The sequence below is a fragment of the Centrocercus urophasianus genome, unplaced genomic scaffold, assembly GCF_019232065.1.
Source record: "Centrocercus urophasianus isolate 14NV4802_14NV808 unplaced genomic scaffold, USGS_Curo_1.0 seq_11, whole genome shotgun sequence".
In the NCBI taxonomy this organism is placed as follows: domain Eukaryota; kingdom Metazoa; phylum Chordata; class Aves; order Galliformes; family Phasianidae; genus Centrocercus; species Centrocercus urophasianus.
This window is the reverse complement of record NW_024884253.1, coordinates 38,704,770-38,724,479: the sequence shown is the minus strand read 5'-3', so window position 1 is coordinate 38,724,479 and position 19,710 is coordinate 38,704,770. Positions and strand designations below refer to the sequence as shown.

The 19,710-nt window shown below is 37.4% G+C and overlaps 1 protein-coding gene across 1 annotated transcript in view; it reads left to right on the top strand.

The window, feature by feature from the left end:
• Nucleotides 1-19,710, top strand: part of SNTG1 (syntrophin gamma 1) — a 164,557-nt gene that overhangs the window by 10,902 nt on the left and 133,945 nt on the right. The window contains exons 2-3 of the mRNA XM_042840046.1: nucleotides 5,107-5,161; nucleotides 16,824-16,958. Of these exons, the coding sequence (XP_042695980.1) occupies nucleotides 5,135-5,161; nucleotides 16,824-16,958 (162 nt within the window). The 5' untranslated portion in view covers nucleotides 5,107-5,134. The remainder of the gene's footprint in view (nucleotides 1-5,106; nucleotides 5,162-16,823; nucleotides 16,959-19,710) is intronic.

Here is a 19,710-nt window from a genome sequence, read left to right as displayed (position 1 = left end):
GATTTCCCATTAGAACAAAAATGCCATAATATTACAGCTCAGTAAATGCTTTCTTTGGTATTGAATAACTGCTTGTTCTGTCAAGAGGGTGTCAAATTCTGTTCTCAACCTGTCATTCATGTGCTGCTTCCTAGACATCTATCAGTAGAGATGAGCTAAATAAGTTTGGTAACTCAGTTTTAGAGGAAGTATGGATTGCAAATCAAGTAGAAAGGAAGAAAAGTAACTTTTTAAAGCATGCTTGTGTAGATAACTTCGATTACAGGTCCCAAAGCTTTTCAGAGGAAGTGTCATTTTCTCTTTTAGCCGTCACTCCTCTTTGAATGATATACACTGCTCATGCTTCACACTACACTTGTGCACCAGACCCTGTCGCAACACTGCTACTTTTCCTCTGCATGTCAGCGTTTCATAGCCACAGACAGGTGTTTTTTTCCTCACCTTAAAGAGCACAGTTTGTGCCAAAGCAATTTATGGATGGGGAGGCAAAAAGAAAAATGAAATACTGATGCTGAAGGTATCTTTGGGCGCTGATATGTTTGTGTGAGACTGAAGGAAGCTCTTTGGAGAGTTGGAAAGATACTCAGGTAAGTGTGGCTATGATTTCAAGATAAGGAGATTGCCAAGGTTAGCCAGAGGCAGGCCAAGAGACATCAGTCAGTGGTGGATTTCACAGTTTATTGTTTTTAAAATGCTTTGGTTTTAGAATTTCTTGGATTTCTTGGTTTTATATGTATCTATACACATATATATATATATATAGTGTATAACAGAAGGAGAAAATTACTAATCATTAAAATATTTTACCAGCATAGCATCATAAAATGTCTGTGTGATGCATTATATGTATTCTTGTAATTTAATAACCTAGAGAGTTCTTCCATGGAAACAGGAAACAATGAAGTTTCTGAGCTGATGTATGAGATCATGAACTGTGCAATCTTAGATGCTGTGTGCTGTTTCCAAAATATCAAATGTTAAAAAATTGCTTGATGGACTGCAAAAAACCCCCTTTGAGAATGGGCTTGATTTCCGCTCTGTACCACAACGAAGAAACAGTTGGAAACAGTGCTATACAGAAACAGTGCAAGCCATGCTGCAGAGATTAGTGACTGAGTTTGTGATGTGTGAAAAAGGTACGCTAACTTTGGGAAATGTGGTTTTGTGCTGAGAATTCTGTAGTTCCAGATACACATCTTAGACGTCATTTTAATATTAGAAGATCTTATCATCAATCATGAAAAACTACCTCCAGACATCTTTCCCAGAGGAAGTCTCAGAATCCAAAGGCAGAGGACCAGGAAAATGAAGAACTGCCCACTGTAGGAGATGAGGTTCAAGACCATGTATAAAGATCTTGAAGGTGCACAGATCCATGCATCTAGTGATCGTGAGGGAACTGGCAGATGAAGATGCTAAACCACTCTCCATTGTATTTGAAAGCTCTTGGCAGTCCAGTGAAGTTCCCAGTGACAAGAAGAAGAGAAACATAACCTCCATTTTTAAAATGGGAAAAAAGAAAACCCAAGGAATTGCAGTTATTCTCACCTCCATGTCAGGTAAGATCATGGAACAAGAGATCCTACTGTAAGCTATGCTGAGGCACACAGAAAAAAAATGATATGACTGGGGACAGTCAACGTGGCTTTACTAAGGTCAAGAAGTGCCTGAAAAATGTGTTGGTGTTCTGCGGCAGAGAGGAGTTACTGTTGCCGTCTACCTGGACTTATGCAAACCACATGATACTGAACCAACACTACATCCTTATCTCTAGATTACAGATAGATGATTCTGATGGATAGACCAAGTGGAGATTGGTGACAAGCAGTTTTCCTGGGTGGGTCTATATTGGGGCTGGTACAGTTTACTATTGTTGTCAGTGATGTGCGTAGTGGGATTGAGTACATATTCTGCAAACTTGTTGAAAACATCAAGCTGCATGGTTCATTTGCCATACAGTATGTAAAGGATGCCATCCAAAGGGACACTGGCAGACTTGGCAGGTGGTCCCAAGAGAAACTCATCAAGGTCAACAAGAACCATAAGTCCGGTCCTGCACCTGGGTTGGGGCAGTCACAAGCCAAATACAGACTGGGCAGAGAACTTGTTCAAAGCAACCCTGAGAAGAATTTGAGGGTCCTGATGGATGAAAAGCTTTTCATGATGTGGAAATGTATGTGCACTTGCAAGTCAGAGAGCCAACCATGTCCTGGACTGAATTAAAAGAAGCATGATCAGCACATTGAAAGAGTTGATTCTTCCTGTCTACTCTACTCTCATGAGACTCTATCTGGAGTACTGCGTTCAATTCTTCAGCTTCCAGTTTGAGAAGACTATGGGCCTGTTGAAGAGGGTCCATAGGAGGGCCATGAAGATGATCAGAGGGCTAGAACACCTCTTCTGTGAAAAAAGACTGCTAAGTGAGGTTATTCAGTCTAGCAAAGAAAAGACTTCAGGGAGACCTTACAGCAGCATTCTGGAGCCTCAAGGAGGAATCTAGAAAACCCGGGGAGGGACTCTTTATCATAGAGTATAGTGACAGAACAAAGGATAATGATTTTAAACTAGATGAGTGTAGACAGTGTAGATTTAAATTAGCTATTAGAAAGGAATTTTTCACTATGAAGATAGTGAGGCACTGGACCAGGTTGCTCTGAAAAACTGTGGATATTTCATGCCTGTAAGTATTCAAGACCTGGCTGAACGAGGCTTTGGGTAACCTAGTCAAGTGGAAGGTGTGCCTGTCTGTCATAGGGGATTGGAATTAGATGATATTTAAGATTCCTTGCAGCCCATAGCTTTCTGTAATTCAGTGAAGCATTGTGTGTAACCTTCCTTGAGAACTGAAGTAATTATTTCAGTATGAAATGGATGTCAGAAGGGTATTTGTTGTATTATCAATTTTTGTATGTGTAATATATCACGTAAGGGAAAAGAATTGTCAGCAGGTAGACTTGCCAAATATTAGCAGATAGAGAGAGGCAGTATTTATAATTTGTGATCTGTCCTCAAAAATGACAAAACAGAGCACTGAAAGTCAGTGCTTGTTTGCCATGACATCTCTCAAGCCATAGGATAGAGAATTTATTTTCATAAATAACATTATTCAGCATATTAGATTAGCTGGAATAACTGTAGTGATTGAGATGTTTAAAAGATTTTTTGTTTCTTTTTTTTTTTTTTTTTTTTTTCTTCAGTAAAGCTGATATTCATATGAAAATTCATACTATATTCACTAATTATCTGAGCAAATTAAAATTTATTTAGGGTCACCAGCTGTACGTAGAATCATCTTAGTTCCTGACTTTGGTTCTATATGGTAATATAGTAATATTTATTAAATGAATACATAAATACATCAATAATACATGAAAACAACAAAAGAGATGAAGATAGAATATCACTTAGTTGTGGAAAATGCCTGGGTTTAACAGGATTTGCATTCAAGTGTAACTAAAAAGTAACTGCAGAGCAGTCATCAGTTATTGTGGAACCAGTGTTACCTGAGTATTGCAGGACGTTTAGGAATTAATAGAGTGTAACTGGAGACACTTTTTTTCTGTAGCAGAAGTTACTGACTTGATATAGTCAGGGTCTAAAAAAGGATAACACTGTGCAGCACTCCAATTTTTATTTTAAAGATACAAAAGTTTCTGGTTCTAGAAAGCTAAGAAGTTCACAAAATATTTGAAGTAAAGCCTCCTTCCCATTTCAGCTTACTCAGCTGTGAGAGGGAGAGTTTATAAAAAAAATACAAAATACAAACTCATTTCATAATAACTGTCCCTCAAGAATGAAAAGCCTTTGAAATTGTAATAGTGACCTTGTCTTTCATGAGCATTTTGAGAGCAGAATTAAAAATATAGATGTTTGTTCATTCTTGGTGCACTTGTAAGGCTGACAAGGAAGCAATGATGTGCTGTAACCTAGCCAAAATAGGCTAGCTCTGTTAGAAATAGGCTTGGTGCACAGGCTGCAAAACAGACAAATCTCAGTAAATACAGAATATTGCCATGTGTGTGCGCTTGGATTTAATAAAACTAAGTACAAGACAGTAAAACAAATTAAGATGCTTAAGAGATTAAGATATTTTTAATTAAGATTTGCATTTTTGTATTATGTGTTTTGTTTTTTTTTTAAATTTCATTTTAGCTTGTGTTCTTAGGTTGAAGCTTTTGAGTAGAAAATTTATACAAAAAATCATAAGCACGTGATTCATTCAGAATAATAGCAGACTACTTGATGGGTAGGATTTTGTTACAGGTTTTGCATCTCAGGGCATTGAATGAAGTGTCTGTTTTGCTCAGGAGGTGTTGCCTGGAAATGTTTTATGCAGAAGGATGAGAATTTGTATTGTAGAATGAGGAGCAGGACACTGTTCTGGTCCTCTGATAAAAGCCAGCTGTTGTAGCTTTATCTCATAAATAAATGAATGAATAAGCGTGCATTGGGATGAGTATATTTCAGGTAAAGTTCTTGCAAAGTAATAATAATAGGATTTGGTATGACATTTTGCCAGCCCTCACTCATATCCCCAACTTTTCTAACATTTGTTTTTTTTCAACTCATAAATATTTCTGCAGCCGATACACTGTTAAATGATAACTGGATTCCACGGAGAGGTTACGTATGTTAATAAAATGGGAGACAAAGGTATTGATTCCTGATGTTTCTTTTGCTATGAGAGAAAAGAAAAACAAAAAATCTTTCATGAGAGCAAGAACATTCTGAAAAGCAACTCTTAACTGTGTCCTTCTGAAGTGTTACTTTCCAGTACACCCTTACTTTTGAAAAGAAATGAAAAATAAACTCGTTTTTGCAATATGAAAAATAAATTTGAATGCCCCATGGGAGGGACAAGATAGTGGGAACAGAAAAATATCTCTGATCATACCCTGTGAAACCAAGTTGTGTACTTTATAAGGAGCAGAAATTACTTACAACATCTTACGCTTCCTAATCCTTTTGCAACGTTGATCATTTCTCTTTTTAAGGAATGACTATATCTGGACCTGACAAAGGCTAGTTCAGTTGTTCAGCTTAGACAGATAAGTTATGTTTTGCAATATCTTTTTCATTCTAATGAACTCTTTCTCTCTATTTTAGACAAATATCACTTGCTGTGTCATAGCACATGGATTTCAGGACCGCCTGCGAAGAGGTAGGATCAGATATTTTTCTTTTCAAACAACAGTAGATTCAAAATCAATGCACTTTTAATCCTTTTTATATGCTAACACACCCTGCCCCTCCTTTACCCCCTTTTTCTGCAATGTGAGGAATTATATAATCAGATGTAAGTTATTCAGTTGATTGCTTCATGGTGGCAGGCAGACTCTGTAATAGAACATGAAAGCATTTTCCCAGGTGTTTTCATCACCGCCCCTCACCTTTGACCCTTCCAATTTACCTCTTTGGGCACAATGTGGGTGCAGGTATCTACGTTTTGTGTGAGCTTTGCCCTTAGTCTTTACCATTTATATTTGAAAGCCTGTACATGAAATAAAACATCAGTGGAGTCCCAAATCTATCTCTGTTCAACAAAATCAAAGGCAAAATGTAGGAGTATGGGAAAAGGGTAGGGAAAAATTGGAAGGTATGAAAGTGACCCAAACAAAAAGTACTTCAATTTTAATTTGATGAGACAAGAGAGTAACTTTCACATAGTATAGGTATATAGTTTCAAAATATCAATATAAAGTAATTCAATTTCCCCTCCACAAACGATGGAGGAAGTGTTTTTGTTTTTTTCCTGTATTTTTACTAACTTTGAAGGTAAATAAGATATATTTGAATATGTTATTAAGTGCAGCAAATCTTCTCAATGGTTTCCCGTGGACAATTTTTTTTCAATATGCTTACACAACTTTAGTTACACCACATTATGTTGTAATGTGAAGTCATTTTTAAGATTAAAAAAATCATTCAGTTGCCGTCATACTGAGAATAGGAAACAGTGATCAGGAAGGTGGTCATGTCTTTATAAGTGACCATAATTCCATGAAAAATAGAAGTGGAAGGAGGAGAATAACTATAGGTCAGAGAACTACATGCCAGAACAATTTTGACTTGAGAATAAATTGATGTAAATTACTTGGGGGAAGAGAATATGAGCAGGCTGAAGATTATGAAATCATGATAGCCTTCTGAAAAGTGCACTGAGATTAGAAAATAATATTAAAGTGAATTTGGTCTTTGGGAAAGGATACCATGATGGTTGCCCACAATACTGTATGACAGACTTTATATGCAATCTAAATTCTGTAATGCAGTATATCCCAGAGTATTTGCCTGGGGTAAAAGAGACATTTCTTCTTTTTTTTCTTGCTTTTTTCTTTTTAATTGATTTATGGAGCAGATATGCGTTATCTTTACAGGAATTTTGTGTTGTTACTTTAACTGCAGCCTAGTAGAGATTGCTTAGCAGCAATTAACTTAGCTCAGTGCCCAGCAGCAATAATGACAACAGCAGCCACAGAGATGACCTGGAATATGAGTCATGTCTTAGCCTTTAAAGTGCAAGTATACTGTCAGATCTGTTTCATTCAGTATTTGGTTTCTAATTGGGCATTCATTTCAAACTTAGGTCTTTAAAAATTTTTTTTTTTGAGCTTCCATGATGGACATTGGAAAGACAGGGTTACGCCTCCCACCATAAAAGATGCTTGATCTAAGCAAGCGTTTCTAACTTTTAAATTAATTAAATTAAATTAAGTAGATTCAACTCCATTTTATCTGCTTTGCGTGAAATTAGGTCTATGCCACAGAATCAGTGGTGCCACTTCTGAGAAATTCTTAAAGCTGCAATGAACTAACTACATCTTGTGTCCCAAGCCAATCAAAGTTAATAAAATATAGACTTTTAACCTACTTTCACCAAATAAAGCATCAGTAGCCTTATGCTTACAGGTTTAGCTAAATTTTTAACTAAAACCTCAGCACTAACATTGTAAGATATCCTCTACTTTCGTTGTTGTTCATGGAAAATATATCAAGCTGTATTCTCATGGCCCAAGAGACATGTAGCCATCACAGTTCTGCAGCCCCAGATCCAAATAGTAGTGGGGGTGAAGATATATACCCACTAGGCATATGCACACAGAGCACACATAAACACTGCATATATGAATAGACATGTACATATGCATGTATGTGGCCAGCCATTTGAATTATGTGAGAACACGCAAAGCACTCGCACAAACACAGATGGCATCAGCAGCCTCATCTAAGCTTCTTCTCTGGCTGAGCAAAATAGATTTTCATTAGAGATTATACTTATGTATGCATACATAGAATGTAGGTGCTCCAGCAGCTGAGCTTATCACGCAGCCTGCCCAATAGCTTCTCCTGGGGCCCAGTCTCCTCAGTTGCTGGCACCTGCAAATACACACACAAGAAGTCTCTCATCCAGGAAAAAAGTTACAAAGGAATTCAGTAAGTTTCCTCAGAATATGACCAGATAGATGTGCTGACCAGTGGCCTATTTAGATGCAGCCAACCTCTCTTTATGTCCTTGCCCATCTACCTTCTCCCAAAATCACTTAAATACCTCTCTTTCTCTGCCCGTGGCTCCTTTTTAAAATTTCCATAGTAAGTCCTGTGCAATTTAGAGCTGCATCCCTTTCTTTCAGGATCTGAAGAAGGGCAATAAGAAGGAAGGGAACAGACTCTTTAGCAGGATCTGTTGTGATAGGACAAAGGAAAACGTTTTCAAACTAAAAAGTGGATATATAGATTGGATATAAGAAGGAAGTTTTTTATAATAAAGGTGGTGAGGTACTGAAACAGCTTGCCTAGTGAGATGGTAGATGCCCCATCTCTGGAGACATCCAAGGTCAGGCTGGATGGGGCTCTGAGCAACCTGATCTAGCTGCAGATGTCTCTGTTCATTGCAGGGAGGTTGGACTAGTTGACCTTTAAAAGTCCCTTCCAACTCAAACAATTCTATGATTTTATGATAATACATTTTACACCCCTAGACAGTGGAGCTTCTAAGTCCCAAAGGTAGTCTGGTATTGTATCATCACGAGGAACCTGTCCCAGTGGGTTCATCACATTCATTACATCTAGATACTGGGGCTGGAGCTCTCCCAGGACAACACTGGGAGTGGATCAGATAGAGTGTCCCTTCCTCTGAGTCCTTATTTTGGGTTTCCACCTTCCTGTCTGTGTGCTTCCCTAGCTTGTGGAAGTGGAACTTTGATAGGCTGATGGCCTCTGTGATGGGCCTGGATTAGCCAGGCAGGGTGTTACTCAGGCTCCCACCATCTGTTGTCTGTATAACTTTGTGCACACAGACAAGGTTTTATCACATTACCTAACAGTTGTATTTTTCATTTACTTGGTTTCCAGAAGGGTTTGGGGTTTTTGCTCCGCTATGTGGACAGTTTCCTTTGACTTGTGCCATCCAGTTCTATTAATCAGTTAATATAGATTTTAATTATGAGTTCAATATGAGATGTAATATTCCATTCTGTCAAGTATTTCAATTCCAAAATATCTTTCAGCCAAGATTTTATCTTTGAGTTTCTTGTGAAAGTGATGATAGAGACTAAAGTACCATCGTGGCACTGCCTCCTTAATGAACTTATAATTTTGTTCCACTGGTACATCTTCAGCAGCAGTTTAATCTCTCCGAGCTGTATTTTGTATGCAATCACAAAAGCTTTGTTATTATTTTATTTCAACTACTGACAAGAAACATAAAATAGCTCTAGTCTTTGTTTCACAGTACTTTTATTTGATTGGTTATCTAGTCAGTACATTTACGACTTTCAGCCTTCCTTTCTGTACTTCCCTAGTTGCATCAGTTTCTCAATTAATCTATGTATCTGAGAAAAGTAGTCACTGATCTTGTATGCCACTATACTTACGAGGCAGTTTTTGAGAATGAAGGTAAAGGTTATCACGAAGCCTTCCTCTTCTTCCCCTCTTTGTTTCCTTTCTACTGAATATCTTAATGCTCTTTTTTCCCAATTCTCCAGAGACATGTAATCACCACCACCACTTCAGAAGAACTGAGATAGCTCTCCCAAAATGCTAAGTGAAACTCAGACACTTCTCACTGGTACTTTCATCCCCATCCTTACTAATGGCAGTGATTTGAACTGAGTTTCAACTAGCATAAAAACAAAATATTCCTCATAGATGCACTACAGACAAGGCATACTAATCATAGTACCCATGGCAAGCTCTATTTTTCCTAATACTGATGTGAGTTAAATTCAGTAAACAGCCAAATACCACACAGCTACTTGCTCACTTCTCCCACAGTGGAACACAGAAGAAAATTAGAAAGTTTAAGTGTGAGAACTTGTGTATTAAGACAGTTTAATAGGTAAAGCAAAAGCTGTGTGCACAAGCAAAACAAGACAAGGAATTCGTTTACTGCTTCCCATTCCCAGTCAGATGTTCAACCTTTTCCAAGAAAGCAGGGTTCCATCACACCTAATGGTTACTTGTTAAGACAGACTCTGCAACTGTGGATGTCCATCCAGATGTTCACTCTTCCTCCTCCTTCCCACAGCTTTTATTACTGTGTACTGTGTCACATGGTATAGAATAGCACTATGGTTCATTTGAGTAAACTGCCCTGGCTTTGTCTCCTCCCACTGTTATGTGAGACAGTCTCAAAGGTCTTGCTGAAGTCCAGGTAGACAATATTCACAGTTCTTTCCACATCTGCCAGGTCAATCATTTCATGGTAGAAGTTCATCAAGGTGGTCAAGAATGACTCCCCCATGGTGCGTCCACAGTGAGTACCTCCTGTTCACTTTCTTTCATGTTTCTGGAAATGGTTCCCAGGATTAGTTGTTCTGTTACCTTTCCAGGGATCAAGGTGAGGCTGACCAGCCTGTAGTTCCTTTGATGCTACTTCTTGCCTTTCGTGAAGATAGGAGTGATATTTGCTTTCCTATAGTCTTCAAGCTGTTCTTCCAGTCACCGTGATCAAAGATTATCACTAGTGGCCTCACAATGAGTCTTATTCCATGGATCTTTTCCAAGAAGATCCTTGAAAAGATCAAAGTCTACTTGTTCAGGTGCATGATGTTCAGGGTTGTGAACTTGCTTTTCATCTTCCTCCCTGTCCTTAGGATCCTGAATTCTGTCATTTCATGACTTCTTCAGGTAAGACTGTCTCTGACCTTCATGTTCCCAACAAATTCTTCATTGTTGGTATGAGGTCCAGCAGAATCCCTCTCTTTTGTGGATCCCCTATCACTTGGAGGAGGAAGTTATCGACAGTGCACCTCAAGAACTACCTGGATTGTTTATATCCTCTTGTCTGGTCCTTTGCAGCAGTTACCAGTTTGGTTAAAGTTGCTCGTGAGGAGCAGAGCCTGCGAACATGAGGCTGCTCCTATCTGTCAGTAGAAAGCCTCATTTGTTTGTTCTGCTTTTGCTTGTAGCAGACACTCACTGTAACACCACCTTCAGCATCTAACAGGATTTTGATTTGAGATTAGAGTGCTGAAATTGTCTTTCCTATTTACAGTTTGAAGCTAAGTTCCTAATGCAGGTCTTACAGTCAGTGGAGCTTAGTGACCAATTCATCCCAAACCTGATAATCAGCTCAATTGCTCTCTGAGCTTTAGTGACCACAATGAGCTCTTCACTGATTATAATAAGAGCTTAGAAGATAGATGCAGTTGGGTGTCAATCTCAATATGATTCTGATGATTACTTTCTGCTGAATAATCTCATCTGTAGACTGTGCTTCTTTTCAAGGCATCCTGAAATGAGTTTTTTCTTCAAGAAAATTATTCTATGTTGAACAATTCAAAAAAGGAGATTTTGCACATACACATAATTTTTTTTTTTCTAAAGGGTTATTCTGGATTTCATACTCTTTTCCTTCACTGATCATCAGATGTATGAGTTGTACTGATTCTTGTAAAACATTTTTTTAATCAACTTATTCAACAATTTCCAAGCCGTAAGACTATCCATCTCCACTTTTATCCTTTATCCAGAGCTTGCTGAACTTCTCAAGAGTGTAAGTCATAGAGTCACTGAGTTCTTTAAACTCTGACCTCAATTCACTTGACCTTTTTCTACATTCTAAAAATTGTTGCTTAGAAGAAAAATTCAGTCTCTGACTAATACTACAGTTTTTGTATTTATATTTTTTAAATCCAGCTTCAAATCATAATTTTATCCCAAAATCACAAGATGGAAAATGATGGACATTTTTTGATGCCTATAGAAATGTTAATGAACATAGTAAATTTGAAGAAACATGCAGAGTAGCCTTTGTTTTATATGGTCCTATCTCTTGACCTGAATTGTAATTACCTAATCTACTCCTAGTAAGTCCATTAGCAATCCAGGTATTAAAAAGCATTCATTTATAGTGTCAGAAAATGAAAGGTTTCTTTCTACAATTTTGCCTTAGTTCAGAAAGAAACTCATATGTACATTTGTATAATTGTATATGCATATATAGACATTTTCTAAATGTCTAATTTACATATAGAATTAATCAGATTATGTGAAACAAAGAAAATTCTCTGTAAGACTTCATTCTTTTGAGAAAACACTTATCAAGAATGCCATGGCTAAATACTCAGACCTGACAAATCAAAGAAAAAGAAGACGGAGCCCAAATTCTCTGTTTTCTTCAGTTATCTTGGGTTGAAGTATAGAATTCATGTGCAGGAAAGTACTTGTTATCCTCTGGATTGAAAAATATTGGTACCTGGTAGAACAGACTCTGAATGACAGGCTGAACACATTCCTGTATATCTGGGCTATGTTCCAGTTTTTGACAGTGTGTTTTTCACCTACGCTAGCAATACTCCTCCTACAGAATGAGTAGCTGGACCATTTAAAAAATGCCTTTTATGTGGTTCTGGCACATATTTCTACTTCTTGTATTCATTGCCATCACTCCCTTATGCCTCTGATTCACTTTCCTTTTTGATTATTATACTTGCCATTGTAAAGCAGTGACAGGAATGTCTCCGTATGCCTTTAGGTCAGCTTCTGTTCAAATAAACATCCCAATGTGTAGGTATTCCTCTGAAGTTAACTGCATACATTTTTAAGGCAGTTTCTGCAACCCATTATCCTTACATGTATCGGATTCTTTATGGCTTTAAACTAAATTGCAGAGTTTTGTTATGCTTTGGAAGACAGGAACCAAAGGAGAAAATTAAAGTCCAGGTCATCCTGTATAGAAAAATCACTGAGAGATTTTTTTTTTCCTCTTCCTTTCTTCCATTGCTTCACAGACTGAATTCTTGGATATCTGCTGAGGTGCCGAGGTCTTTTAAAAAGGATCTGAAACTGGAGGAATTAAAGTAAACTAAATTGCGTTATTACCAAAGGGCAAAAGCAATAGATAAAGTAGCCTAACCAAAAGATATATTAGTCTCTTGAAAACTAATGAAGATTAACTAAGATGGATTGGAATACTGATTAAATTTCCTCTGGAACAAAACCCTGGAAAAGCTTTGGACTATAGAAAAAAGATTAAAATTCTTAATAATAATAATAATAATAAATGAAAATTGAAATTATTTAACAGTAAATCTGTCAGTAGCCTTATTTAGGCCAGGTAAATTAAAAGGTATTGATGAAAAACATATTGATATGTTTGATGTCCTGCAGGGAAATGACTCTGAAACCAATGTGTAACCTTATTTATTTTGGTATACCTTTAGTAGAGACCATTCTGCTAGCCAAAATGTACAAACCATAGTTTTAACAGAATCACAGAATGGCTGAGGCTGGCAGTGCCCTCTGGGTCCATTGGGTCTAATCCCACTCTATCAGGGGCACCAGAGCAGGGGTCCAGGCCCACATCCAGGCAGCTGCTGAAGGTCTCTGAGGAGCAGAGCCCACACACAGCCTCTGGGCAGCCTGTGCCAGCGCTCCGTCACCTGCACAGCACAGAAGTGCTCCTGGTGCTCTGAGGGAACATCCTGTGTTCCAGTTTGTGCCCACTGCTTCTTATCCTCTTCTCCAGGCCGAACTGGAGCTCTCTTTTGTATATATTTCTTCTGAAATTAATTTCTAAATATTTGTGAAGGCCATATATATTACAGCAAAAATTTTATAATCTGTAAGAATTTATAAATTCTTTTTAGGAAAGATATCAGGACTTGATTTTATGCACAACCAATATGGCTATGTGGAATAAATCAGAGTATAATGGAAAAAGATTTTTGAAACACCTTTTTCAATGCCTTGTTGCTGGTAATCATCTGAGTGTGGCCATATTCTTTGTAGAAGTATCCTGCTTTGAGGGCTCTGCTATGTTACGCCATTCTCCAGCAGTGTTCTGAAACAGAAAGTTCAACACACAGTGGTATTGCAAAGCATGGATGGATCTGTTTTCAGCTCCTCTCATAATAACGTTAGTTCAGAAACAGCAGGCAGTTTCTAAACTTGTACCAACGACATCATCTCTTACCGAAGCAGTGATCCTTTGTAATTGAGCTAAAAAGTAAGTGGCATCCAATGGCAGAGACAATACAGTGGAGGTGCAGAATTCACTGCATCTGTCACTTAGGAAGGAAGACACCTTTATCTTCTTCATTGCTTTTGCTTGAAGTCACTAACTGCTCTCTCATACAAAACCTCATTCTTTCATCACTGTTTATTACTTCCCTATCCCTTCCATACCCTGCCTTGCAGACTTCATAAACACATGCAGCTTGTAACACTCATTTTTCTTGCCCTCTTTATAACAGGTGCCTAATTCTACAAATAGGATGAAGAAAATAGGAAGAAATAAAAGCATTTTGAGTGAGCAGTTTGGGCTCACTCACATGGGCAGTCAAGGTGTACTGGCATAACAAAATGTTAGCAGCTGAACTACACTCCTTTTTCCATGTCTGTTTCAATGCAGTGCAGTTTATCATACATTTGAGCAGGAGAGGATGCTTTGCCTGACCTCACATTGACAGTTACAGTAGCTCAGCTGACATGACATATGCTATTTTATCGCTGTAAGTCAGGGCAGGGCAGGACCCTCTGGCAGTGAAATATAAAAGCCTTGAAGGGAAAATTTTTGGCGCACCCTCTTGTGGAATCTCATAAAAGTTAGTCAAGGGAACAGAAGCTGACATCAGCCACAGCCTTGGCACATGCAAGAGACTGTGGGGGTATAGACAAGACAGCCCTCCTGATCTTCCAGCCAGGTTAATTTTTCTGCATGCTGTGTGGATAAAAGGTGCTGATGTGCACTGTGATTTTACATGAAAACATATGTGCAGAAAAACTTCACTAAGTTGCAGCTCAGTATAAAGATGCAGGAATTTGCCTCCTTATTTGATTCAGTTTAGTGGATGCTTTAAGGTGGGAGGGAAAAAAAAAAAAAAGGAAGAAAAAAGAAATGTCAAGAGATATAAGTAGAACAATGAAAAAAATAAATGTAGTTCTTACAGAATTGTCTTGAGCTTATCTAATGAAACTGAATTGGATTTTTAGCATCATCTCCTAGGATCTTATCCTTTATATAGTTGTTTATGCTGCTCTCAGATAACATAGGGAAGGACATAGCATAATTGAAGCTTTAATTTTGAACTGTATCATAAACCAGCTTTCATAAAGCCCAACAACAGTGAAGTGGTTCATTGCATTTTAGAGTGTCTGATGTAAGTAAGATGCCTGAATGTGCAAATCAATCTTTCCAAGAGCCAAAATGTTTTGCTGTTCCCAAGCTTGGTTTCCTTTGTTCAGACTGAATAAACTCAGCCCACACGCATTTGGAAACTGACTTGAATTTTAAATTTTTTTCTAATGCCTAATTGTGCCTGCTATGGTTATGTGCCTCTTAATTCCCACAAAGAAGCCCCTTAGCTTTGTGCAGAAAGATTCTTTTGAGACTTTATAGGGTAATAGACCAAATCAGAAATGTGCAGTCAAGTAAGGCAGTGCTACTAAAACCAGTATATTAAAGTCAGAATTTATCCCATTGCCATTTATCCAGGGGATGAGGGAGAGCATGTTTGCTAACGTTTACTATGGGAGAAAGGTGTTTTATAAACGGTGTGTGTTTGTGGGCTTATCTATTTTGTTTGACCATAGTTGTTTACTGCTTACTTCACAACTCCATACAAGGAAGATCCCTCTGAGTCTATAAAGCAAAGTTATGAAGAGAAGGAATTGTGCAATTTAATTTAACTATATTACCATCTCTTTATTTTTATTTTCTAATATTTTATATGTGTTCTATGAGGGAGTTTTTCATTGGTACTGAAAACTTAACTCTTTTTGCTGATCCAGTTATTTAATTTGTCTGTCCATGTCAAGCCTTTTCTATCCCATCCTGTTACAAAAATGACACATAAATACTAAAACAAGTCTGTATAATCAGAGCACCCACTACCTTTAGTGTGAGTTTAGTGTTCAAAACCCTTTTGTTTTTGTTACTTGAATAAAATATTTCAAAGATTTGAGTAAATTATACAGTTTTGCTGCCTGTCCCTCAGAGAAAACATTTTTTTGAGTATTGAGCATGGAGCCGAAGTAAAAGAGCAGTTCATCAGGGGAGATTATATAAAACTATTTAAAGATTGTTCTTGACCTTCCTACCTCTTTTAGCACCTTGTAGGAATAATTTAAGCTTTCCTTCTTACAGTTGCCTACTGTCAGTTCTGTATTTCTGTTTTTTCTCTTCATGCTATAGATCTAGGGTATCAGAGCTTACTATGGGGAGATCTTCGAAACGCTCTTTTAAACTCTTGTCTGAGAAAGAGCCCTTAGATTCAGCCAGGTCAACCTTGGCAGAGAAAGTTCACCGCAAGACTTGTGTCCTTGATCTTCTCTCAAGTCAACTTTCTACAGCCCGTGGATTAAAATCTGACCCGAATGAAGAAAACATAAGCTCTGTTACTGGCATTGATGAGCCTAAGATTTAAAACCATTTTCAACTAAAAAATGTTTTCTGAGATATATGCATAATTACATATATACTTGTGTCTATGCAAGTACTTGTAGTTATACGATAAAGGCAAATTCTGTGTTAAATTGCTAATTTTTACATAATATGTAAATAAATTTCTCATACAAAAATGTCCTAGCAACTTGTCCATTTATGCTAATTTCAATACAGCCTTCAAGGACATTCTGCTAATACTGTGTGTGCTTCCACCTGCAGATTTTTTCACTGCTCTTATCTCTTATAGATAGAATCCCAAAAGTTGCACCAATATGTGCTGACAAGGATTCTGTTAAGTTGTTCAAAAGCCATATATTTTATACAGGAGAATCCTATGGAATTCCTGACCTGTAGCTGTAAATACAGAATACAGAAGTGAAGTGGGAATTAAGTTATTGGAGGGAGTTATATTCCTTGATCCTGTTGTCTCTTAACTTCAGTATTGTCATTGAAAAGTACTGTAAGTTGATGTGCTTGCGCTTTGGGAAAAGCCCAGAACAGGTTCACATAGGCTGTTAGTGCTTAGTGGTTAGTTTGGAGATGTTATACAGTTGTATGTCTTTTTGTGCCAAAAAAGGTGCAGCGCGCAGAAACAGCAGTTTTGATTTTGTATCCAAGTGAGCTGTCATCATTTAATCCAGAGATGGAGAGTATAACCAGAGCTACCCCAAAGCTAACCAGAGATGTGTTACAAATTCATCATTGACTGAATTAGGCTTTATAATTGAAAAACGTACCTCTGCTCATTACAACCACAGCCATTTGTTCTCTTTCAGTCTAAGCACAGTAAATGCATAGCAGTAACTGGTAATAGCTTTGGATACTTATTGAAGTATGAACACAAACTGTATCAAACTCTCAACTAAGACTTATCGTCTGTCTTTTTTGAAATTTGGAGCATGCTGAGAAAACTTTTTTCTTTATTCCTTTCAAGACAAAGACAGGGATTTGTTTGCTGCAGGATGGTAACCAGGAGCCTTTCAAAGTGCGACTGCACTTAGCCAAAGATATATTGATGATCCAGGAGCAGGATGTGATCTGTGTGTCTGGTGAGCCTTTCTATTCTGGTGTAAGTAGTTCTTATTTCCTCTTTTAAGATGTACTTTACAAAAAGTAAAAATACTCATTGTGTGTGTACATATGTGTGCATATGTGTGCATTTACTCTATTTGATATTTCATGTTACATTGTTAATACTGAGTATAGTTTAATATATCAAACACTAAATATATTCTAATATATCATCTCCAAGAGTAAATTTTAATAATACTCGTCTAGGAAGCATCAGTAGGAACAAATATGTTATATGCACAACTTATTGTATTGTTTCTCCACACCTTAAATCTTGGAGCCACATAATACAGTTAAGAATACACATAAGAATGACAAAAGCATTGACTTTTGCTGCAAATGCAGATGTACTTCAATATCTGATTATTGTCTGTGGAGCTTATGAGACAGTTGATGGTTAATTGTTCTGGTAGAGCTTTACTGGATGAAAGTGTAGCAATTACATGTTATCCTCTATTGCTTGATTTGCCTCATAGGATAGCATAATATCAAACTTAATGTATGTTGCCAGTCAATAATTTGAGGGCCACCAGCTAAACTAGCATTTTACATTAATAGAAATGGACTTCTGTTGAAACACTGTAATGGTGAAATTTATGTATTACTATTTTACATGATGTAATGTAAAGATGCAGGATTTCTTACTGAGCACGTCACTGAATTTTGTGGATAATAAATTGAGTTTTGGAGGCAATTTTTTGAAAGATCTGTGAAACGTTATGCAGGATAATATTGTAGTTACTATTGTAATGCTATGTTTTTATTTTATTTACAAGAAAGCAGAAAAAAAGGAACAGTTACTATTCATTTCTATAGACGTACTGCAGAGAGATTTCTTTTATATTTGTTTGGAACTATTCTGAATATTTAGTTTGCTCACTTAAGTGGAATTTTCATAGGATTTCATGTTAAATCCTGTGAGGCATAGCAGTGTAATACCTATATTATGTCTATGTTATTAATTACTGCTGTTGCCACATCTCTATATCTCTAAATACAAATATTACATATATAGTATAATAATATAATATAATATATATATTTACTATGTATATATTATATTATAATAATATAATATATAGTATAATATAATATATATAGTATAATAAAAAGATAGAAATGAAAATCTAAAAATAAATTGGTAGCTTGGGTTTATTTGCATGTCTTTTGACCATTTCATGTTGTACAGTTTGTTAATACTGGTCCATGTGCTGTATATGTAATAGAGATGTTCCTTTTAATGTTTCTCTACAGACATGACATCTAGCAGCCCAGGCAGAAAGAAATTATGAGTTCAAACTCTGGCTATAGCTATAGCTGTTCAATTAGCAAGACACACTGCAGCACTGTTTCTCCACCAGCACCATTCTGGCTTTATTTATTGCAAGATTTTATCACTCAAAAATATGACTTTAATTATTATGCTGTAACGTGTATTACTTCTGCTGAACTTGGTATTTGAATGTCTTCATGAAATGCATATTTAGTTTTTTCCCATTTCACAGCAAGACTCTCTTACAGCTTTTCCCTCTTTAGGTTTGTCACATCCCGTCTGTTAAAAGAGGGAGGGGTGAGGAGGGGTGACCAGATTCTCAAATTCCCTCTGGGTAGATTAAGGTGAAGCTGGCACTCAAGTTCCGAACACAATCATCAATTTTAATGAGAATCTCTGTACTACAATTATCTTAAAAGTATTGGTATTCTTACAATTGTATCTTTCTAAGCTGTGCACATAAACTTTGCAACTTTATAAGAAATCGAAGTAAGGCTTGCATTACTTTACAACTTTTTGATGGAAAAAGAAAGAAAAGAAAGTGAAGAATTGGCAAGAGACAGAAAGAGAAATGGACAGAGAAAGAGATCACTGTCATGGAGTTGACCAGATCAATCTATGTCCGTGACAGGGGCGACAGGCCTCTGCCCTCCCCCCTCACTCCAGTCCCACAAAAAAATGGGAAGGAAGGAAGGGAGGAAAAGAGCAGCGGCAACAATCTATGGAGGAAAACTTATTTTACTATAATATTGGAATACAAGATAACACAATATATACAATTTAATTGAAATTGGGATTAATAAATCAGACGAGATGAGAGAGAGAGTTCCCGGGACTAAGTCAAACTTGAAAAGCTTGGAACGGCTAGGAAAGCACCTCCAGCACCCACTGCCAGGCAGCAAGAGAGCGCCCCCCCACCCGGAAGGGCCAGATCCCGTGACTGCTGTAATGTACAGGGATAGGTAGCTGGGATTGGGGCAGTGACACTTTAATGCCCCGTACACGACATGATGTTTTGATGTGGAATACTGGAACCCAAAAACAAAAAACAAAAACAAAAACAAAAAAACATAGAACCATGACAATCACTGATCTGGATTCCAGCATTGGTTTAGCCTACAGGGTACCCTTGGTCTGAGCGAGCACCCATCCTGAAATTTCAACATACTGAAGTTTCAAAGCCACCCTGAGCTTCTCTCAGGCATTCTTTTAAGCCTGTTGGATTTCAGCAGGTTTGTCGTAAACAAGTTTGCTCATCAACAAGTTAATCAACAAACTGAGGAGCTTTGGATAGAGCAAGGCTGTCCCTTCTCCACAGGGCCCCACTGCTCTGATGGTGACTATGTCTTTAGCCTTTCGCCTGTTGTCATGGTGATGATCTTATTTTGTATATGTTTGTGGCAATTCCAGACATAGCACAGATAAAGTGTTTTTCATTGGCCTGCTACAAGGTTGGCACTGTCACTGTTGAAAATAG